Source organism: Berghia stephanieae, chromosome 5 (genome assembly GCF_034508935.2).
Source record: "Berghia stephanieae isolate SIO BIC M18660-M18661 chromosome 5, UCSD_Bste_1.3, whole genome shotgun sequence".
In the NCBI taxonomy this organism is placed as follows: domain Eukaryota; kingdom Metazoa; phylum Mollusca; class Gastropoda; order Nudibranchia; family Aeolidiidae; genus Berghia; species Berghia stephanieae.
Window position 1 is genome coordinate 74,687,029 of NC_088364.1, and position 24,537 is coordinate 74,711,565.

The 24,537-nt window shown below is 33.0% G+C and overlaps 1 protein-coding gene across 1 annotated transcript in view; it reads left to right on the forward strand.

Annotated features, from left to right (window-relative positions):
• The window catches only part of LOC144973603 (dynein axonemal heavy chain 3-like), a 90,625-nt gene that overhangs the window by 46,883 nt on the left and 19,205 nt on the right, over positions 1-24,537 (forward strand). The window contains exons 47-63 of the mRNA XM_078916248.1: positions 150-277; positions 2,054-2,178; positions 2,795-2,980; positions 3,852-4,019; positions 4,804-4,937; positions 6,046-6,331; positions 7,977-8,144; positions 10,049-10,266; positions 11,913-12,120; positions 13,427-13,687; positions 15,692-15,893; positions 17,766-18,016; positions 19,487-19,729; positions 20,956-21,198; positions 21,767-21,927; positions 22,345-22,502; positions 23,448-23,809. Coding sequence (XP_078772374.1) covers positions 150-277; positions 2,054-2,178; positions 2,795-2,980; positions 3,852-4,019; positions 4,804-4,937; positions 6,046-6,331; positions 7,977-8,144; positions 10,049-10,266; positions 11,913-12,120; positions 13,427-13,687; positions 15,692-15,893; positions 17,766-18,016; positions 19,487-19,729; positions 20,956-21,198; positions 21,767-21,927; positions 22,345-22,502; positions 23,448-23,809 — 3,502 coding nt within the window. The remainder of the gene's footprint in view (positions 1-149; positions 278-2,053; positions 2,179-2,794; positions 2,981-3,851; positions 4,020-4,803; positions 4,938-6,045; positions 6,332-7,976; positions 8,145-10,048; positions 10,267-11,912; positions 12,121-13,426; positions 13,688-15,691; positions 15,894-17,765; positions 18,017-19,486; positions 19,730-20,955; positions 21,199-21,766; positions 21,928-22,344; positions 22,503-23,447; positions 23,810-24,537) is intronic.

Here is a 24,537-nt window from a genome sequence, read left to right on the forward strand (position 1 = left end):
AAATTTTTTGGTTTTTTTTTTTTTGGGGGGGGGGGGGGGGGAGTGTTGTTATTGTTTTCACTTAAATAGTTACCCCTTGTTTTGATGTCACGCATTTCATTTTTATTTTGTGTCACTTCTTTGTTTTCACCAACAACCTTCATTCACAGCTACCTAGAGGAATACAATATTGTAAGCAAAGCTCCCATGAAACTTGTTTTGTTCAAGTTTGCAATCGAGCACATGTCACGTGTGAGTCGTGTGCTCTTGCAGGACAATGGACACGCTTTGCTGGTCGGTAAGTTGGTTGCTTGATAATCAATATGAATGTAGCTACCCACCATTTCAAAGTGGTATTATTATTTCGAGATGAAACGGATATTTTAAAAATTGAATATAAAGTTAAATGATCAGAGATGGGAATTTTAAAAATATTTTTGGACTTTATAAAACTATACTGATTATCAAATAATCTTATTCCAAGTTTTGACTATAAATTCAACATTAAAAATCGAAGTCACCTCAACATCATACCGGTTTGAGGCAGTTGGCCACAAATAGGAAAACCATGACTAAGGATATTTTTCAAGTTTTTAGATACTAGACCTATTGAAAATCACATTTTTGTGAGATATAAAAAATAATTTGAATAATCTTTAATTAGGGAAAAAGTAAATCAATGGTAAGCTACAAACTCAGCTTCTAAAATGATATATTGGTTGTCCAGAGTTATGCATCTTTATCATAGTTTTCCTGTGACCAACCTACACGTATTTGCAGGTCCAATCACCCCATTCCTTATGGGCTCATTTTTGTAATGGGAATATAAAAAAAGTGACCCAAAATATTGTCCATTACAACAGTGTTAACTCACTCAATCCTAGAGATTTTTGCTACTTTTCAAAAAACGGTATTAAAAATGAGCATGTGCATAGATATTTTTATTCAACTACCATTATCATGTACTAGGCCTATAATTTGTCTTAAGAAAAAATGTAATAAAGAGGCATGGGGTAAAAATAAACTGGATAAACAACGGATATAGTCGGTGTCAGGGTTGAGAGAGTTAAACAAGGCCCGTAAGTGAGTACTGATGTCAGATCTGCATATATGGACACGTCTCCTGTGACCCATCACAAATTGATAGCTAAGTTATTTATTTTGAAAGTTAATGCCAGGATGAATGTCTATTTCCAAATACACAATCGAGATTTGACATCCATGAAAGATGAAAGTTAATGCCAGGATGAATGTCTATTTCCAAATACACAATCGAGATTTGACATCCATTAAAACGTTTACATCTTCCATCAAAATTGGTATTGTAGAACAAACTTTGAACATTTACAGCTAACAAACATTGTGTTATAGACCTTAGGTAGAAAGAAGGGGCAGAATTTCATGTCACTGATTCATAGTATTTCTTTTGTTTTTTTTTAACAACAAGAGATGAAGTGAGTAGGAAAGTGCCAGAAGACAATAGAGAATAAAAATGTTTCGTGGCGGTGATGGGGGTTTGAACCCGCGACCTTACTGATACGACAACTCCACCTGGCCGGTGAGAGCGTCATTACCAATATTAGTGCCTGTTCCACTGCACTTTTCTTTTGTTTTTTGTATATTCCACGATTTTATGAACAAGAGGTTACTTGTATGTGGAGGATGAAGAAAGGAGGGATAATACCATTATTTAAAACAGATCAAATTATCATAAAAGTGGAATGATGATTTCTTATATAAAAGATTACTTGTTTACAGTACTGTCAACTGGGGCTACTTAGGCCACCCGGGGTAACTTAGGCCACTTACTGAAAACAAGATTGCTTATTTTAAAAGACAAATTACATGTATCTAGCTTTTATCTTTTAAATAATTAAAAACCTATAGATCTAATAAGCGCTCATGAATTTAACATTTTAAAAAGCAACCTTTTTTATTCTACTAAATGACCTAAGTAACCTCGGATGGCCTAAGTAACACCGGTTGATGGTACTACGAGTAATAAGTAGGTTTTAGCTTGAGAAATAAAACTTCTGTACATGACATCGATAATTCCTCATATTTCTCTCAACAGGTATTGGAGGCTCTGGGCGTCAAAGTGCTGCCAAACTGGCTACGTTCATGGCTGACTATGAGCTCTTTCAGATTGAGATCACAAAGAACTATGGAGTTCCTGAATGGAGAGACGACTTGAAGAAGGTGAATATTAAAAAAAATATATTAAAAAAAGAGAGCTTTATATAGCGCAATATCCACTGAATGTGCTCAAAGCGCTTTACAAGGGGTCCCTGGTCAACAGCAACATTTAACATGTAGGATGGGACATGACGCCTGTTAGGCGATATTACAATTTTTCGGACAAAGACAATGCTGTTAACGGCCAGGTACTCATTTTACACCTGAGTACAGTGAGAGAATGTGAGTAAAGAGCTTTTTCCAAAGACTCAACTATGCATCGAGCGTGAGGCTCGAACCCAAGACCTTCCGATCTGAAAGTGAGTGTCATACCACTAGCTGGGTTATGTTGAAATGTTTATTTTGTACTCATTTAACATACTTATCGAGAGAGAGAGAGAGAGAGAGAGAGAGAGAGAGAGAGAGAGAGAGAGAGAGAGAGAGAGAGAGAGACAGAGAGAGACAGAGAGGGATGGAGGGAGGAGAGAAAGAGAGATTATCTAGAAATTAATTAAACTAGGTTTGAGAAATGATAATATAGATTCTGCTACTATTTTTGATGTCTCAAAGAATATATCCTTTAAATGGAGAATGGTTTTTGTCAGGGTTTTTGTAATACATATTATCATTTCATCCACAGTTGCTCCTTAAAGCTGGTGTTGAAAGCAAGAACACGGTATTCCTGTTTTCAGACAACCAGATCAAGAATGAATCTTTCATGGAGGACATCAGTATGATTCTCAACACCGGCGATGTACCAAACATCTTCCCACCCGACGAGAAGGCTGATGTAATTGAGAAAATGCAGACGGTGGCAAGAAATGAGGTGAGCAGATTTCTTCTTTCCTTTTTGCTCAGGCAAAATTCTCTAATCTTCAATTTGACAAAGGGATAAGCATGAGGACACAAGAAGAGGTTTGGCTACATTTGATGTATATTCAAAATGTTTTGCTTTTTTAAAAATGCTGTTAAACGCGATTTGATCCCCAAAATAGGAATCAAAAATAGATATTTTTAATGACTTCGTTAATCCAGTTTAACATTTTACTGATTTATGATCGAGTTGAGGATTGATAGTTTTTCTGACATTTTCACAGCTTTACAAGAGGCTGAATTGAAACTTCATTGTGTGGTATTTAAGAATAAATCATGGTGTACTCAATACCATTGATACATTTGTGATGTAAATGTAAATATAAAACTTATTTATCTAGCATTGATTTCTACCCTTGGTGCTCTGGGGCGCTGAAACATTTCCTCCTCATTCATCCTTATTCATTAATTCTGTCATTCATTTATTAATTATTTTATCCATTTTTTCATTCCCTTCCAATTTATTCACTCATATTTATTGTTTGTTTGCTCGTGACACAAAAAGTCATTTCATCATTGGTGAAAACACTAACAAAATGACATGACAGACTTTTTTGCCATCAAGGTCGTTTGATTTTGAAGCTTTTGCTGCTTTGCATATCAGTGTTGTGAAATCAATCTACTCATCTCTAAATGTTTTGCTGTCATTTTTAGTGATTTCAGTTGTGTGCATGATGTTATTCGACTAATAAAATACATATCAATGATTAAAGTTCATAACAATCGTGATGGAAAGATAATGTGCAAGATAAAAAATGTCAAATTTGACTTTTTTTTTCACGGATAAAAGTATCATTTATTATCTTTGAACCCCTCCCACACAGGGCAAGCGTATGGATGCCACGCCCCTTGCCATGTACAACTTCTTCATTGATCGAGTGAGATCTCACCTCCACATTGTGCTGGCCATGTCTCCCATCGGAGATGCTTTCAGAAACCGTCTCAGGATGTTTCCATCTCTCATCAACTGTTGCACAATTGACTGGTTCCAGGTAAGCACTAAATTATGCTTCAAAAGTCGTAACGTCACTTCCCTAATGATGATGCATGGTTACTTAGTAACTGGCTCTAAACTATCGGAACAATGGCAGACGCCCTTATGAAATATTTCTCAGATGAGCATAAAAGTGTTTCCAGAGGAAAAAACCCATTATAAATCTGATCATGTTTTGACGTTTACACATTCTGATCACAAAATATATGAAAAGTTCTAGCCAGCATGAAGAATAAAAAGTACTGATTTTCTTTGTTTAGAACCACGATGGCCGCCGTTGCTGGGCGACGTGACATCAGACTATTGAATCCAATTACACAACACTTTATCCAATCTGTCAACTGCTGATTATAAACGGAAATATAATGGTAATTGGAATTACGGCTAAGATTCAAGACAAACTTCAAATCAGGTTGTTTAATGTCAAGTTTTTGACATTTAAGGAAATAATCTGCTGGTTTTTTAAGATTAAAATATTTTTTTTGAGGAACCTTTATCAAAATGTTTTGGTAGTATTCAAATTTTTTATTGGATTACGATTTGGTTATGAGGGTAGAAAAACTTTATGTTGTCCGCAAACGACCTCACAAAAGAGCCACACCTTTGTTGACATATATTTTAACTACTTGCCCAAATTTTGTACATTCAGGCTGGCATGCTCAATTTTTCTATAGAAGTTTATTGATTTACTATTTGAAAAATGTTTCCCTGTGTTTCTCTGTGTTTCCCTGTGTTTCCCCGTGTAACATTAAATAATTCCCTTTATCATCCCTTTTATTCAGGCTTGGCCAGAAGATGCCTTGGAGATGGTAGCCAATAAATTCCTGGAGGAAATTGAGATGGACGACACGATGAAGTTGGAGACTGTCACAATGTGTAAACACTTCCACGAGTCTGTGAGAGTCACATCTGAAAAGTAAGCAGACTTCGATCAAGCCTTTACAATGACACGATTCTAAATCTTGAATTAGTATGCTTGGAATTTCCACTCACGGAGATGAAATCCATATGGATTTTAGGTCCAATTTTTTTTCAAAATTTTTTAGGCTTTTTTCTCTACAATTATAATTTTTACTAGCATTTTGAGGAAATTTGATTTTCAAAGTTTTGTTTTACTCACCAATGGATGTGTTTTCAAAGTGTGACCACCCCTTGGTGTCTCTTCCAAAACATATTAAGATTATCAATTATGTAAGACAGGCTGAAAAATTTTGCATCTTCCAATTATATAGACTTTTTCCCAGAGGTTTTGAGAATTACTCATAAACGCGGGTGGCAAAAAACCATAACAAAGACCTGACTGACGTCAACTTCGTTCTATTTATAGCCACTTTACAAAAAACAACTTCTTAATATGTATAATGGATACATCATGAATGCAACCCTTACCCATTAAATCGATGCAATTTCAGTATAAATTAGGTATTATATTTGTGTTTTGTATACCAATTTTAAATTGGATTAACTGGATACAATGATGCAGTAAAGCATTTAACTCAACTTATGTATTTTGGACAAAAGTAATTTTTGCTTGTGGCATTTTAGTAAAGAATTGAATTTAATAAAATCCAATCCCAATAAATCTTATGTAATGATAAACAAAATGGTGACAAAGTTTTATGTATTTCTAAAAGTATCTCCAATTTCATTTGTCTGTGTTTCAATGTACTTTTCAACAAGAGATGAGTGAGTAGGAAAGTGCCAGAAGACAATAGAGAATAAAAAAATGTTCGCGGCGGTGATGGGGTTTGAACCTGCGACCTTATTGATACGGCAACTCCGCCTGGCTGGTGAATGTACTTTTCACTCATTTATGCTTACATGTTTAGTCATCTTTTTATTTTATATTAATTTTACTAAGTATTGACTTATTGAATGTGTCACAAATATTGAATGCAATAATTACTATAATCATTATCATTACCTCATAACATTAAAAGCAGAAAATATTACAAAACTATAATTCTTGATTAGATCATATATTATTAGCATCCAGGCTGATATTTTGTCATCACTCTTCCCAGGTACTACGAGATGCTGAGACGTAAGAATTACGTCACTCCTACCTCGTACCTTGAGCTCATACTCACCTTCAAATCCCTGCTAAACGTCAAGCGAGACGAGCTTATGACTATGAAAAACAGATATATAGTTGGTCTAGAGAAACTGGAATTTGCAGCCTCGCAGGTCTCTGTCATGCAGCAAGAATTGCAGGATCTGCAGCCTGAATTGATCAAGACCTCGGCAGAGACAGAGGCTCTTATGATTAAAATTGAACAGGATACAGTTGAAGTCGAGGCCAAGAAAGAGGTGAGAGAGGAATTTTGAAAAAAATTGAATTGTTGTTTTAACATGGGACAGTTTTTAATGTCAATATAAGGTGTAAGTAATACAAAGCATGGTGATAAATTTATATTGAGCTTTAAATTGAGCTTTATATAGCGCAATATCCACTTAATGTGCTCAAAGCGCTTTACAAAGGTTCCCTGGTCAACAGCAACATTTAACATGTAGGACGGGACATGACGCCTGTTAGGCGATATTACAATTTTCGGACAAAGACAACTCTGTTAACAGTCAGGTACTCATTTTACACCTGAGTACGGTGAGAGAATGTGAGTAAAGAGGCTTCTCCAGGGACTCAACTATGCGCCGAGCGCGAGGCTCGAACCCAGGACCTTCCGATCCGAAAGCGAGTGTCATACCACACTAGACCACATAGCCGCATAAATAAAAAGCGGTTGGCATTATATAAACATGATATTAATATGAATGTATATCTTTAGCGTTATTTGAATATGATATATATAAATGCACTCTTTTTAGCATAGAGAAATGTAATAGTTATATAAATGAATTTTTTATACGTGTATTACTGATAATATAAAAATATTATATAATTCAATTGGAAAATATATGATAATGATAAGAAAAAAATCCTGTATAACAATATATGACACGTTATGATGTCATGCATTTGTAAACTATGTTAAAGGAAAGCAGGTCCTTGAGCGTTACAAGATTGCATAGAAGGAAATGGAAGAGTAACAGTAACAATAGGTTACAACTTGCAAGGCCCTTGTCATCGAATCTTATTTATGACCCAGCCACCCAAACTCTTTTGGCTGGGCAATGTGGTCAGAAAATAATGCTCATGACATGGATTGCAGTAAGACATGTCTGTGTATTTACAAACTGTCGGTTATCTTGGGGTATTGGGCTGAAATTGTCCTTTTTGACGTACATAATTCAAAGAGAAGAACTCTATTTATGCAAGAGATGTGTATTAAGTGGGGCAATTATTCTAGGTGTAATAAAGTTTATTACAACGGATATCAGAATTTCTGCTTAACTCTCTCCTTACCAGCCATTTTCCAGATTTTCCCAAAACTTCACGCCCAACCTATACAAAAATAGATTTATTTCACTCAAACACAAAAGCTGTTAGTTCTGGCTATACATATTATTTCTTTATGCTAAACGAACTCTTCAACATAGTGTTAATATACTTTAACTATAGCAAACATTATTGTTCAAATATTAAGATGTACAAAAGAAATCAGAATGAGAAAAATGTTGGCTGCATCGTAACGAACGTGACGATTTTACTTTGGGTGGTAAGGATGGGGTCAAAGCCTTGGATCATAAAAAAATACTTCAAGAGGTAAAAGTAGAAAAGGTCAAAAATATAACTTTACAAGAATGAACGTTTTGGGAACAGACTGTCCATTAATGATACAAATAATAAAAAAAAAGAAATGTGAAAAATAAAACAAACTCAATGTAATGAATAAAGTGCTTGTAAATTTAATCATGTATTTTGCTCCAGGTGTGTAAGCAATGAAAAGATTGAAAAATATGCAACAGCCTCATAAAATGTCTTAGCTTGTCCATATTGACTTTTTGCTAGTATTTTCAATGGTGATGACGATTACTCATGTCAACTTTTCCCCAGGTCGTGGCTGCAGACGAGGCTGTAGCTAATGAAGCTGCAGCAGCTGCCCAGGCTATCAAAGACGAGTGTGAGGGTGACCTTGCCGAGGCCATCCCCGCTCTTGAGGCCGCCCTGAACGCTTTGAACACCCTGAAACCTGCTGACATATCCATGGTCAAAGCCATGAAGGTATGACGTCAGAATGTTACATTCATAATCATGACTTTTTAAGCAGCTCTTAAACTTACAAGTTTTAAAAAATATGATAATTGCAGTAACAAGATAGACTTGTCTTCAAGATCGGAATTTGTGAATCCCTGTCTTGATCTGGTATTCCTCGGGATAATAATAATAATAATAATAATAATAATAATAATAATAATAATAATAATAATAATAATAATAATAATAATAATAATAATAATAATAATAATATAATAATAATAATAATAATAATAATAATAATAATAATAATAATATAATAATAATAATAATAATAATAATATAATAATAATAATAATAAAAATAATAATATAATAATAATAATAATAATAATAATAATAATAATAATAATAATAATAATAATGATAATAATAATAATAATAATAATAATAATAATAATAATAATAATAATAATAATAATAATAATAATAATAATAATAATAATAATAATAATAATAATAAATCTTTATTGTCCTAAAAAAAAGTGGCAATTTGTCATTTGGTTACACATTTATAACAATACAATATTGACATAGACACACTCACACAGATGCACACTATTAACATCGTAGTCATTCAAAAAAAAAAAACAAAAAAAAAAAACAAACAAAACAAAACAAAACAAAAACAAAAAAATTGAGTTTTAACTCTCTGCTTACCATCCATTTTCATGGTTTGTCAAGAAGATTTCTATCCAAATAATACAAATAGATTATTCTTCTCAATTCTAAGAGAATTAGGCACGCATTGTGTAAAATTTCACTCAGCAAAGCAATCATTACAACACAAAGACAGTCTCAATAATTTTTTTTTTTTAATGATGCAGAATATATAGTAACGAATGAAACGGTTTTTTTCTTGTTGGTAAGTAGAGGGTTATATTTAGATTATCAGATATATAAAATTATTAGATTTGTACTTCATAAAACTGTATTCATAATCTTCCATAAAACAAACTAACAAACAAAGTCTCATGTAAATTCAAAGTCAAGAATCCAAGTTTCCCGATGGATCACATGTGATGACAATTTATTCCTTTAAAATCTCTGTTTATCAGTTTCCAAAAGGAAATGCTATTACTTGTTTATCTAAAACTACAGTATTAAATTACTGATCAAGATTGATACGTATAACAATGCATAATAAAATGTTGCTATCATTTTAAAATAAAAGTATATTGACTGTAATACTCGATAGAATTAGTGGTTAATTTATAAAGGGGGAGAGGAGAAAAGAATATTTGTTTAAACACAAACTCATCTTTTAACTGAATGTGTTTTAAAATGTTTAAAGTATTGAATTAGTATCTCTTGAACATGAAGAATTGGGAAGAAATAATGTTGTCATTCACGAGACAAAGAACTGTTTTTTTAACTTGACAAATCTATATTCATATATTTGTTATTTTATTGATTAAATAGTTAATCAAATAATCAGTATTTCAAGTCATATTATGTTATTGAATTCATCCATATGATAATAATAAAATTGAGCTTTATATAGCGCAATATCCACTAAATGTGCTCAAAGCGCTTGACAAGGGACCCCTGGTCAACATCAACATTTAACATGTAGGACGGGACATGTTTTTTTAACTTGACAAATCTATATTCATCAAATGGTTATTTTATTGATTAAATAGTTAATCAAATAATCTGTATTTCAAGTCACATATCCACTAAACGTGCTCAAAGCGCTTTACAAGGGGTCCCTGGTCAACAGCAACATTTAACATTTAGGACTGGACATGTTTTTTAAATTGACAAATCTATATTCATATAGTTGTTATTTTATTAATTAAATCGTTTATCAAATAATCTGTATTTCAAGTCATATTATCTTCTTATATATCTTTTTATTTACCCTACTAGAACCCACCATCAGCAGTCAAGCTGGTCATGGAGTCTGTATGTGTCATGTTGAACATCAAGTCAGAACGTAAGCCTGATCCATCGGGTAGTGGAAAGATGATAGAAGACTTCTGGGGCCCCTCCATGAAACTCCTGGGAGACTTGAAGTTCCTGGAAAGACTCAAGACGTACGACAAGGACAACATTCCTGCTACTGTTATCAAGAGGATCAGGGAAAAGTGAGATACTTTCCTGAGCATGTCTTTAAGGAGTGCATTAATAATATTAATGATAATAGTAATAATAATAATAAATAATAATAATAATAATAATAATAATAATAATAATAATAATAATAATAATAATAATAATAATAAAGTAATAATAATAATAATAATAATAATAATAATAATAATAATAATAATAATAAATAATAATAATAATGATAATAGTAATATAATAATAATAATAATAATAATAATAATAATAATAATAATAATAATAATAATGATAATAGTAATAATAATAATAATAATAATAATAATAATAATAATAATAATAATAATAATAATAATAATAATAATAATAATAATAATAATATGTGACCCATCGTCTCGAAATGGTATTATGTCGAAACGAACCAACTGCTTAAAAGCCGAATTAAATGTTAAACTGGTCAAAAATATAAATCGTTGGCATTAACACCCTAAAATATGGTATCCATTCTCCTCAATAAAACATACAAACTCAACACGTCTGATTTTTCTTGCTATAAATTCAATTTTCAACAGCTAAACCATCCCGACTTAATACCGTTTTGGGGCGAAGGGTCACATATATACTTTATTCATCCAAAAAATGGAAATTCGTTTACAGACGTGGCATGCATAAAAATGTATAAACACAAAGTTGAGAATCTATGGCAACAATGTATACATACATATATATATATATATTATATATATATATATATATATATATATATATATATATATATATATATATATATATATATATATATATATATATATATGCAAATGCACAAAAATTTTTAAAATATAAAACCAAGAACCAATAGTGACACTTTATATATATATTAATTTGATAAATTGAGATAGGCCATACCTCTGGCCTGTAGTCCGAACTTTTGTGTTTATATTTAGGAAATAGTATTTAATTTAAATCACAGTTGCGCGGTAAAAATTCGAACACCATGTGGCAAAAATGAATTAAGGTGACGTGTTGTCTTTATTTTTATAGGTCATCAAGTCAGAAGTCATCATCAGAAGTCTAAGCTAAATTTTAAAAGTAATCTTTTGGGGGGGGGGGGGATGACAGATTGATTTCTAGCAATAAATAAATGTTGAGCTTTTATATAGTGCAATATCCACTAAACGTGCTCAAGCTGCTTTACAAAGGGTCCCTGACCAACAGCAACACGTAACATAAAAAACGAGACATGATGCTGAGAGGCAATAATACATTTTTTTCCGACAGAGACAACGCTGTTAAATAAGTAAATAAACTAATACATTTATGAATAAATAAATGAATAAATTATCATTGAGACATTAACATTTATGGTCTTCAAATAAAGCTTCGAATGCTATGCTTTGACCTTGATACCATCTAATAATTTTAAGATGGTGTCCCATTGTACAATTTAAATTGTGTAACAAGTTCATTTTACAAAACAAAAAAGATTAAAGAGCTTATAATATTTTCCCATTCGATTTTAAAAAAGAAAAAAAGAAAAGGATTTAACAAGACATTTTATCTGTCGATATCATATCATCCAGATTACCAATAATAGTAAAAGAGCATAGATGAAATTAACAACAATCTGGTTCTATTGAAATGAAATATCGCTATTTCTCCCTTTCAGGTATGTGGCAAACCCTGAGTTTGATCCTAACTTAATCAAAAACGCCTCCACGGCCTGTGAAGGTCTGTGTCGATGGGTTCGTGCTATGGACGTTTACGATCGGGTGGCCAAAGTAGTGGCCCCAAAGAAGGCCAAATTGGCCCAGGCTGAGGGAGAGCTGGCTGTACAGATGACTAAATTGAATGAGAAACGAGCACAGTTGCAAGCTGTAAGTGATGATACGTTGTGTGTGTGTGTTTTTTTGTTTGTTTTTTTTAATTGTATATTCTTTACATCCTTTAAAAAAAGTGATTGACGGCTTCAATATTGTATCATACAAGGGTGAAAACAAGGCATTGAGAATTGAATTTAAAGTGCCGCTGGGAACTGTATTGGGGCCCCTTGTCTTCCTCATTGTTAAGATAGATTGGACTTTTTATAGCGGAGTGTTTGCTGTAGACTGTTTTGTGAAGTAGATTTATGCGCACGTTTTCTCTACGAGACTAGAGTGTTGACCATCTTAGTGTGTCAAGAGCTGCTGCTGTCACACACCCCGGTTCTGTTTTGCTGCAATTTGTGGCAAATCATGCAGCTGCCCTCTGAATGTTTTAAATGGTTTTTATGTCCTTGATCTTGCAGGAATCCCTTGCAGTACAAGCATGCTCCAAAATAGCTCTCACAAGTTGAATATATGCCTGTGCCTTTGTCTTTTCAGGACATTGATGAAGATTTCTCTTGATGAAATTTAATGTTTTGATATACCTTAGTGATAATATGACAAATATGATATTCCCACTGCAGGATGATATTTAAGTGGACTCCAACAATACGCTATACTAGTTACATGTTTAAGTGGTTGGCTTAACATATTGTAGTCAAAACTCAATGTGCTTTTCTTGGTGGGGATTGACACCACAGAGCATTTTTCAGGATGGAAATTCATACGTCATGTGTTTGACCACTGTATCAGTGAGTCTAAATCTGACTGCAATACATTTGCATCGTTATGATCTTCTATTACTCGGAATAATAGACATTGTCTGCAAATAGTTTCAGATTTGTTTCATTTGATAGATTTTTGCTCAAGTTATTTATGAAAATGAGGAAGCATACCGTAATAATACGAATAGAAAATGATCATAACAAGGAATATTTCATTTTCTTCCTTTCTCCACCTTTTTTAGCTGTTTTAATCATTTGTTTTGAATACCGTTACATTACGAAGCTTTGGGCGGTTCTGTGTTTAAATTTAATCATTACATAAATACTGTCATTTCCTTTGGAACAACAATATACACATATATATTTATCATAAAGCATTTTGGGGCTAATTCTGGGCTGTCCTTACACAATCCCCCCCCCCCACACACACACACGCACACACTCACACACACACCAAAAAGAACAAAAACACCAAAAACATTAAGAAATCAAACAAACAAAAAAAAATTATAAAAACTTTTAAAAACAACCAACAAAAAAAAACAAATTTAAATTATTAATTCTCTCATGTATTTCCCCCATTCCAACCACAGGTAACAGACAAGCTACAAGCTTTGAATGACGAATTCGAGGTCATGACCCAGAAGAAGAAAGACCTGGAGGCAAACATAGACCTTTGCTCCAAGAAACTGGACAGGGCCGAGAAACTGATCGGTGGTCTCGGCGGTGAGAAGGACCGTTGGACAGAAGCAGCCCGTCTGCTCGGAGAACAGTATATCAATATCACTGGTGACGTGCTGTTGTCATCTGGCGTCGTTGCTTATCATGGTGCCTTCACTGTAGACTTCAGACAGGTGAGAAATTTTGTATTAAATCCCCCCCCCCCCCCCCCCCAAAAGCTGTGAAAATTCTCCATGCAGTTTTTCCTAACCCTCCTTTTACCAACTACTGGAAAATCGTCACATTTATTACGATAGAATAATCATTTTTGTTAATCAGAAAACGTGTGTACATCACAATATTTTTTGAAAAATCTTTGTTTCGTAAAGCTCGTTATGCTACACAAAAATTTTATATAAACAGGAACTTGTATCTCTTCAGTTTGAGGGTTAAAAAATCAATTTTTCCTGAAAATGATCCGTAAGGAGAGAGTTAAATTGTAATTGGCTATTTTCGAGCAGAAAATATATTTATTTAAGATTCATTCAACTTCTATTTCCGAATTGTGAGCATTGTAGTCATTAAAAAAGCATTAAAATACCCAATTGGGTAACCAGTGAGATGAAATGGTTAGAGTAACATTAAGCTGTAAGATGCTGTGGACTGTACAGAGTAATGAATAAAAATGAATATAACAAACAGCTTTGAAAAAATAACAAAATGCCAAACACAGAACATTTCGGGCTCAAAACTTGTCTTTAGTCGATAACAAGACAATAATAAAAATAATAAATCACTAAAAAATCCAGATAGACAACAGAGAAGTATTTGACATGTCTTATCCACAAGTAGTTGGATCTTGAAATGGTTGCATCTTGAAATGGTTGCATCTTGAAATGTTGAAATGGTTGCATCTTGAAATGTTGAAATAGTTGCATCTTGAAATGGTTGCATCGTGAAATGATTGCATCTTGAAATGTTGAAATAGTTGCATCTTGAAATGTTGAAATAGTTGCATCTTGAAATGGTTGCATCGTGAAATGATTGCATCTTGAAATGGTTGCATCTTGAAATGTTGAAATGGTTGCATCTTGAAATGTTGAAATAGTTGCATCTTGAAATGGTTGCATCGCGAAATGATTGCATCTTGAAATGGTTGCATCTTGAAATGTTGAAATGGTTGCATCTTGAAATGTTGAAATGGTTGCATCTTGAAATGTTGAATTGGTTGCATCTTGAAATGCATCTTGAAATGGTTGCATCTTGAAATGTTGAAATGGTTGCATCTTGAAATTGTTGCATCTTGAAATGGTTGCATCTTGAATATTTGAAATGGTTGAATCTTGAAATGTTGAAATGGTTGCATCTTGAAATATTGAAATGGTTGCATCTTGAAATGGTTGCATCTTGAAATGGTTGCATCTTGAATATTTGAAATGGTTGAATCTTGAAATGTTGAAATGGTTGAATCTTTCAATGGTTGAATCTTGAAATGGTTGCATCTTGAATATTTGAAATGGTTGCATCTTGAAATGGTGAAATGGTTGCATCTTGAAATGGGTGCATCTTGAAGTGGTTGCATCTTGAAATGTTGAAATGGTTGAATCTTGAAATGTTGAAATGGTTGCATCTTGAAATGTTGAAATGGTTGCATCTTGAAATGTTGAAATGGTTGCATCTTGAAATGTTGAAATGGTTGCACGTCTGACCAATAATCAGGTCTAAGATTTGATCCCTATCTAATGAAGGCTGATTGTTTAGGATGATTTTCCTTCTTGTGTTTTTCTTCTTTCTGCTTTATTTGGCACTGTATAACGCAAATCCTTTCAGGTGAAGTTACACGTCAAGCAAAATTAAGTATATTTTCTTATCATTAAACGAATGATTTAATTCAAAAATAGGCTTGAGCACGACAGCCTCTGCCTAAGTTTTCTTTTCATATATTTCAACCTGTATTGTATACAAGCTTGGCTTGTTTAAACAAGATATAGACTTTGATTTTGTTCTCATTCAATTTTAGTTATGTTAACAATGCAGAAAAAAATAGAAAATGTTAAATTTTCTATATTTTAAAATGTTAATTTTATATTTTGAGTTACAGTTATATTGAAAATAAAAAGCTTATCAAGAGATATATCAAGTTTTATGTTTCTTGTTTTTCATGGTTACTTTTCTTATATTTAATAACCATCCAACAGTCAATGACCAAAGAGTGGCATGAACAGTGTGTTAAGCGACAGATTCCATGTTCAAAGGTCTTCTCTCTAAGCTCAACACTTGGAGAACCAGTAAAGATTCGAGCATGGAACATTGCTGGTCTACCCGTAGATGCTTTCAGCGTTGATAACGGAATTATCGTGTCCAAATCCAGAAGATGGCCTCTCATGATTGATCCACAAGGTGAGACTTCAAATTTAATTTGGGTTTAATGAAAGTTGATTTTACAGAATACAGTAACTAATGTGTCCCAAAACTGCCATAATATGTATCAGTGCATGACATAATCAGTCGGAAGGTGAGAATTTTGGATTTGCATTTTTTTTTCATTTTCTGAAAGAATATGCTCACCAGAGCATTTTAATCTTTATTTGAAGTAAAACGGGTGATTTTTCATGAAGTTATGGTCATATGTATGGGAAAAGTATCCAGCAACTTTTCTCAAATTTCATACTTTTTCAACTTAGCTAGCAATAAAAAAAATTTAGAAGTGAAATTAAGCTTTGATATTTCCCGAATATGTACAAAATTGGTTTGATTTAATCATCTATGACAAGAACTCATTTTTGATTTTTTAAAATATTGACCTTCTAACTAAACTTGTCAAAAACTTAATTCAAACCTTTTCACCATCCGACTGACTATGCCATTCACTGTAACAAATGAGAAGTGTGTTTGAGATTGCCTAATACAGCAGAGACCTTAATTTTTTTTTAAAACAATCATCTCAAAACCACCCTAGCATGGCAATACAAAGATTTCAGGTGCTTTCTTTTTCTGATATTTTCTTACTTTCTTTTGGTATTTCATTAAATATACTGTTCATCACTGTAAGTTACATAAGTTTTTACATATAAATATGTGATTTGATATTAAACATACCAATTTTCTCTCAATATTTATGCTAGGTTTGTTGTTTTTTTGATAGAGGAATAATTCTATTGTTCAGTAGTTCTTCAGAGTTTCGAGGCCCATGAGGTCAGATTTTATCCCTACTTCTGAAATGACTTACAAAACCAACCAAATTAAGAACCTCTGTAGCATTCTCTCTCTCTCTTTTTTTTTCTCATCGTGGCTTGTACTCTTGAGTACGTTGCCGGTCAGCTGTCTCCACGAATCACGATCCTCTGCGGTGCGCATGAAATCTGTGTTGCTTTTTAAGTCACATTTGGCCATTCTTAGGCTATTTAGATAAGTCATTCTTTGTCTTCCTCTAGCTCTCTTTCCTTTGATCATCCCAGATGTTACCAACTTTTCTATGCCGTCTCTTCTCCACACATGTCCCAGAAACCGTAACTGCCTCTTTCTGATGTTATTGATCAGTATTTTTCTCTTTCTCACCTTCTCCAACACTTCCTCGATCGTACACCTGTCTGTCCATGATACCCTCAACACTCTTCTGTAGCATTAGACATTAATAATTGCTCACTTTGGATAGGGAGTCTATCGTGGTGTATTTTACGCCAAAACTAACAGAGTCAGCTACCCACTAATTACTCAAAGAGATAAAGCTGGACCCCAGTCGAATTCGAAACTAATCTGTTTCCTTGTTAGTCAATTTCTCTACCAACTGAGATGCCCAAATAGATTATAGCATGGCGTAAAAATAAGAAAGAGCAATAGAAATGTGAGTGATTAGAATATTGATCAAACCTGCATTAACAAGGGGGATACAGAAAGGTTTTTAATTTCAAATGTGGTCAAAAGAATGGAACATAGCAAGCTGAATTTTAGTAGTATTTGGAAGAGAATTGATTGTACTGAAATTTTTATTTCATATATTCCCTTTAACCCTCTCCTTACCAACTATAGGAAAATCGTCACATTCGTTACGATACAACCAACATTTTTCTTATTCAAATTTCTTATGTACATCATAATATTTAAAGAAAATGGACAGTGTGTTGTAGAGCATGTTTTGGTAAAGAAATTATGTATGGCAAGTACTTACTGCTATTGTGTTTGAGTGATAACAAATCTATTTTTGTGTTCGTTGGGTGTGAAGTTTTGGGGAAAATCCTGAAAATGAGAGAGTTAATTGAATTCTATTCACAGGTCAAGCCAACAAATGGATCAAAAACATGGAAAAACAGAACAAGCTGAGCATCATCAAACTGTCCGACGCCAATTATATCAGGACACTGGAGAACTGCATTCAGTTTGGTAGTCCTCTCCTCTTAGAGAATGTGGGAGAGGAGCTTGACCCCATCCTGGAGCCTGTCCTACAGAAACTCACCTTCCGACAACAGGGTGTTGACTACATCAGGCTTGGAGACAACGTCATTGAATACTCTTCAGATTTTAAGGTACACCATAAATAAATGGGAAAAAAATAAAGATATAAAATTGACATATATATCTGAACAATTAAATGCATATATATTTATGTACATCATTTTCACAATTTCACAAAACACAATCCCCTCGAACTGCTTTCATTTATCTCGTTATCAGGCCATACGGAACAAAATTTCTATTTCTTTGAGTAAATATCCACTGGCACAGTTTTGAATAAAAACTATTTTATTATCTTTCACTGCCTATAGCCAGCTACCCATTTACCTCTGAATTGAGTTGAACAATGTGTTTAAAGTGCCCTAGCAAGGAAATAATGTAAAAATTTTTTTTTTTTTAATTGAGCTTTATATAGTGCAATTTCCACTAAATGTGCTCAAAGCGCTTTACAAGGGGTCCCTGGTCAACAGAAACATTTAACATGTAAGACGGGACATGACGCCTGTTAGGCGATATTACAATTTTTCGGACAAAAACAACGCTGTTAATGGCCAGGTACTCATTTTACACCTGAGTCTGGTGAGAGAATGTGAGTAAAGAGCCTTTTCCAAGGACTCAACTATGCGACGAGCGTGAGGCTTGAACCCAGGACCTTCTGATCCAAAAGCGAGTGTCATACCCCTAGACCACATAACTGCACTGAATTGTTAAATGATAGGCCAGAGTTTTTACCGTTATTTTCAACAATCCCATTTCTGACCAACACTGCTGGGCTTTTTCACATAATGAGATTCTGATCTGATCCTCCAATGACCTTGCACCAAGGTGTAATAAATGACAAATGGTGTGAGGAAGTAAATGTAGCCATGTTTGTCGTGAGCAAATTGTTGAGATTTCATTTTTTTTTTTTTTTAAAATCATTCTTTATATTTTTATTTCATTTTATTATATTTACTTACTTTTATCTTCATGGAGCATCATAGCTATCATCAACCACAGCACACCATTGTTCTCTCTACTGGGTTGTCTTTTCCACGTTTTTCCATAACAAGGTTGTGTGGTCTTTTTTACATAACACGGGTTATGTGGTCTAATGGTATGACACTCGCTTTTGGATCAGAAGATACTGGGTTCGAGCCTCGCTCGGCTCATAGTTGAGTCCTTGGAAGAGGCTCTTTACACACATTCTCTCATCGTACTCGGGTAAAATGAGTATTTGGCCGATAACAGCGTTGTCTTTGTCCGAAAAATTGTAATATCGCCTAACTGGCGTTATGTCCCATCCTAAATTTTAAGTATAGCGATTGGCCAGGGGCCCCTTGTAAAGCGCTTTGAGCATGTTTAGTGGACAGGACAGAATGGCGAAGACTTGTGGCTCATGTTGGGCACCCCAAGGGGCGGCCTAAGTAATTAAGAAGTGGATATTGCACTATATTAAAAGAAAGCTCAATCAAAAAGGCTCAAAAGGGTTCATAAATCGTTAGAAAACACAAATTCCGTTTGATGTTGTTCCATAATTGGTTCTATTTTTCCATGTCCAGATGTACGTGACCACTGTGCTTAGGAATCCCCACTATCTGCCCGAGGTTTCTGTCAAAGTGTGTCTACTCAATTTCATGATCACACCCCAAGGACTGGAGGACCAGCTGCTGGGCATCGTGGCTGCCAAAGAAAAACCAGAGCTGGAGGAGAAAAAGAACCAGCTGATTTTGGAGAGCGCTGCTAACAAGAAACAACTCAAAGAAATTGAGGACAAGATTTTAGAAGTCTTGTCTTCATCTGAGGTACGTCATGCTAATATGCAAATGTAATAATAATAATAATAATAATAATAATAATAATAATAATAATAATAATAATAATAATAATAATAATAATAATAATAATAATAATGATAATAATAATAATAATAATAATAATAATAATAATAATAATAATAATAATAATAATATATACTTTATTCATCCAAAAAAATGGAAATTCGTTTACAGACGTGGCATGCATGAAACTGTATAAACACAAAGTAGAGAATCTATGGCGACAATGTATATATACATATGTATATATATATATATGCAAATGCACAAAAATGTAAAAAATATACAACCAATAACCAATAGTGACACTTTATATATTTTTCTATGTACCAAGTTCATTTGGCTTTATGCCCTAAATATTAATTAGGATTTAACAGGATATCATGTATAGAAAAATACTTTAAATAATCTCGACGAATTACTTGTTGTGAATGAAAATATGATGACACAGTTAAATGTCTGTTCAAAGCTGGCGTGCCTCTCATTGATTTCTTGTTTATTTGTTTTAAATTTACTGTTTCAAAATAAATTAAAAGGTGTGATGGGGAAGGGCGAGGTTTATAGTTTTGTGTATTTATGTCCACTCATGTGGTGAATGGTGTACCTTCACTGCACTAGATCTATTTATTATCCTATTAGTTTTATTATTAATATATTATTATTATTATTATTATTATTATTATTATTATTATTATTATTATTATTATTATTATTATTATTATTATTATTATTATTATTATTATTATTATTATCATTATCATTATTATTGTTATTATTTTTATTATTTTATTATTACTATTATTATTATTATTATTATTATTATTATTATTATTATTATTATTATTATTTATTATTATTATTATTATTATTATTATTATTATTATTATTATTATTTATTATTATTATTATTATTATTATTATTATTATTATTATTATTATTATTATTATTATTATTATTATTATTATTATTATTATTATTATTATTATTATTATTATTATTATTATTAATTATTATTATTATTATTATTATTATTATTATATTATTATTATTATTATTATTATTATTATTATTATTATTATTATTATTATTATTATTATTATTATTATTATTATTATTATTATTATATTATTATTATTATTATTATTATTATTATTATTATTATTATTATTATTATTATTATTTCATATCACAGGGCAATATCCTCGAGGATGAAACGGCCATTAAGATCCTATCGTCCTCAAAAGTCCTATCAGAGGAAATCTCCGCCAAACAAGAAATTGCCATGGCAACAGAACAGGAAATCGATGAGACAAGAAATGGATACAAACCTGTGGCCATCCACTCGTCCATCTTGTTCTTCTGCATCTCTGATTTGGCAAACATTGAGCCTATGTACCAGTACTCACTCACCTGGTTTATCAACTTATACCTCCAGGTAAATGATGAATTGTGGTACCTGTAATTATTGAGGAATTATAAAAGGAATGTAAATGCTTCAAAACGAGTCAAATACACAACGATGAACGTTTCAGGATGAAAATCTTTTTGGCCAATAACAGAATACAGCGTTTAATAATAATAAAAGTTATACAGTAGTGTAATTGGATTCAATAGTCTGATGTCACGTCGCCCAGCAATGGTGGCCATCATGGTTCTAAACAAAGAAAATCGGTACTTTTTATTCTTCATGCTGACTAGAACTTTTCATATGTCTTGTGATCAGAATGTGCAAAAGTCAAAACATGATCAGATTTATAATATTTTTTTTTTCCTCTGGATATGCTTTCATGCTCTTCGGAGAAATATTTCATAAGGGCGTCCGCCATTGTTCAGATAGTTTAGAGCCAGTTACTAAGTTACCATGCGTCATTATGAGGGAAGTGACGTTTGATAGTAATTTGATAGCAATACATAAAATTCAGAGGAAGAGAGTAGATGTATATTTAAGGTTATTATTATTACTTCATCACCATCATATCATTATTTGTTTCTTTCCTGTCCAGTCCATTATCAACAGTGAGAAATCTGATGATCTATCGGAGAGGATCTTCAACTTGAACGAACATTTTACAAACAGCATTTACAACAATGTCTGCCGGTCACTGTTTGAAAAAGACAAGCTGTTATTCTCTTTTGTATTGTGTATCGGCATTCTCAAAGGACAGTAAGTCGTTTTTTCATTAACAATTTCAGCGTTTTGAAAAAATGATTATGATAAAGAACTCGTAATATAAATCAACAAGTCTCTCACTCCACCCTAAAATGATTTCTGATAGGCTAGGCTTAAAACATTTTGTTTTCTTTAAACATTCAAGAATAGAAAGTAAGTTGTAAAACTAAATATCGAAAGAAATTTTTAATAAGAAAATGCCACCCTTTTCATATTACATCACATCCAAAGGTTACAGATGATTTCAACATATCGAGTATGTTTCATGTAAGTGTGTGTTTGTGTGTGTGTGTGTGTGTGTGTGTCTATGCCTATCGGCTGGTAGTTGAAGAGTTTTTTTTCCTTACTTTCGTTTTTTTTTTTTATTTTGTATTATTGTTTATGTGATTCATATTACTTTTCAATCTTCAGAAACAAAGTGGAGGAATCAGTATGGCGATTCCTTCTTACAGGCGGAGTGGCCTTAGAAAATCTCATTCCCAATCCTGCCCCATCTTGGTTAACTGACAAGTCCTGGTCTGAGATCGTCAGGGCCTCAAAATTGCCAAATCTTAAAGGTTTCCACGAGGGTAAGGATTAGAGAACCAGTCTCTAGCCAATTTATAATAAAATTACTTTCAACCTTGTCATGCATTTTAACTTACTCAATCCTAGAGATTTTTTTGCTACTTTTTAAAATTGCAAACAAATGTATTAAAAATGAGCATGTACAGAGATAGTCATTCAACTACCATTAACAAGTAAAAATTAAGAACATTAGCTTTGATACTATGCCTAAAATTGGTCTCAGACAAATGCAATAAATAGGCATGGGGTAAAAGTAACCCAGGGTATACCTCGGATATAGTTGGTGTCAGGGTTGAGGGAGTTAATGCGTATGTATGTATATTATATTATATTGTGCGAATGTGTGCTTATTTGTTATTGCATTTGTGTGGGAGAGAGAATATGGGAAAAAAAACAGGTGTAATAAATCTAGTCACAACCCCTGAAGGGTCCTTGGTTGTCATGTTCTATTTCCATAAAGACAAGATTGAATTCATTTTATCATTGCTTTAATATTTAATAAATAGGTAATTACTTTGAACCGAAACACAATTTTTCACAATCATCAGAGATGTAGAGGTTAAGGTCAAACAGCTTTATTGCAATATGTGATATTATAACAAACAAGTAAAACCCCAGTTTTCAAAAGTTAAAGTTATGTTCATTTTTGACTCATCAGCGGGTAGGTTGATCCTAAATATATGGCTTATTGCCTCACTCCTGTGTTATGTCGGTATGAACCAGATGACAAAGAGTTAGGATCATTAAAAATATGATATATATATATATATATATTTCTTTTTTTTTTAATTAATTAATTATTTATTTATTTTTAAAATATTTTTTTTACAAATTTAAAATAAAATATATTCCTCCTCTTCAATAACACATAAATTCAACGCAATTCTTATATTTTTGGCTATACTATAAATTCAGATAGCAGCATCTAAATCATCCAATTTTTTCAGATGTCCAAGAGAAACCAGACGAATGGAAGAAATTCTATGACAGCCCAACACCACAGACCTACAAATTGCCATCCCCTTGGGATGCCCTCGGTGGACTAGAATCCATGGTGGTGCTCAGATGCTTCCGACCAGACAAAATGGTTCCTGCTGTACAAAACTTCATCATAGAGAATATGGGTCAGTCGTACGTAGAACCGCCCACATTTGACCTGGCTGGCTCCTTTGCTGATTCAAATTGCTGCGCTCCTTTGATCTTTGTGCTATCCCCTGGTGCAGATCCGATGATGGCTTTACTCAAGTTTGGAGAGGATAAGGGATACAAAGGCAACATGATTCAAACCATTTCTCTTGGACAAGGGCAGGTTAGTCAACGTGTTGTTTAAAAAGACTCCTTTTAATGCTTAAACCAGATTTTATACCTTTACACAAACGACATTTATTTACGCTCGGCCAGTGACTCCACCAAACTAGTTGTCCCTCGATTATGGAAAAATGCTGGAATGAGATCCTTTTCTCATTTCAGACCCTCTGTTTGGAACGCCTTACCACAGAGCATTCGTGAAAAAGAATCTACGTTCGCTTAAAACATATCTGTTTCGTCTTTAGTAGATGTTATGAGAAGCAAGATAAGTCTGTCTGGTTTCTATTGTGTGTGTGTGTGTGTGTGTGTCTATGCTTGTGTGTATGAATGAGTATGTGTCAGCCAAAGTAATTTGTAATTTAAGCGCTTAGAGTCTGGTGTCTCGGAGTTATAGTGCTATATAAGTTTTCAGCATTATTATTATTATTACTATTATTTCACAGAATTGAACCTTTTTGTTGCTTTACCTTAAAGCTAAAATTTTTAGAGCGTCCAGTGGCATAAGAAGCGGCTATGTGGTCTTGTGGTATGACACTTCCTTTCGGATTGGAAGGTCCTGGGTTCGAGCCTCGTGCTCGGCGCATAGTTGAGTCCTTGGAAAAGGATCTTTACTCACTTTCTCTCACCATACTCAGGTGTAAAATGAGTACCTGGCGGTTAACAGCGTTGTCTCTGTCCGAAAAAAAATTGTAATATCGCCTAACAGGCGTCATGACCCGTCCTAAATGT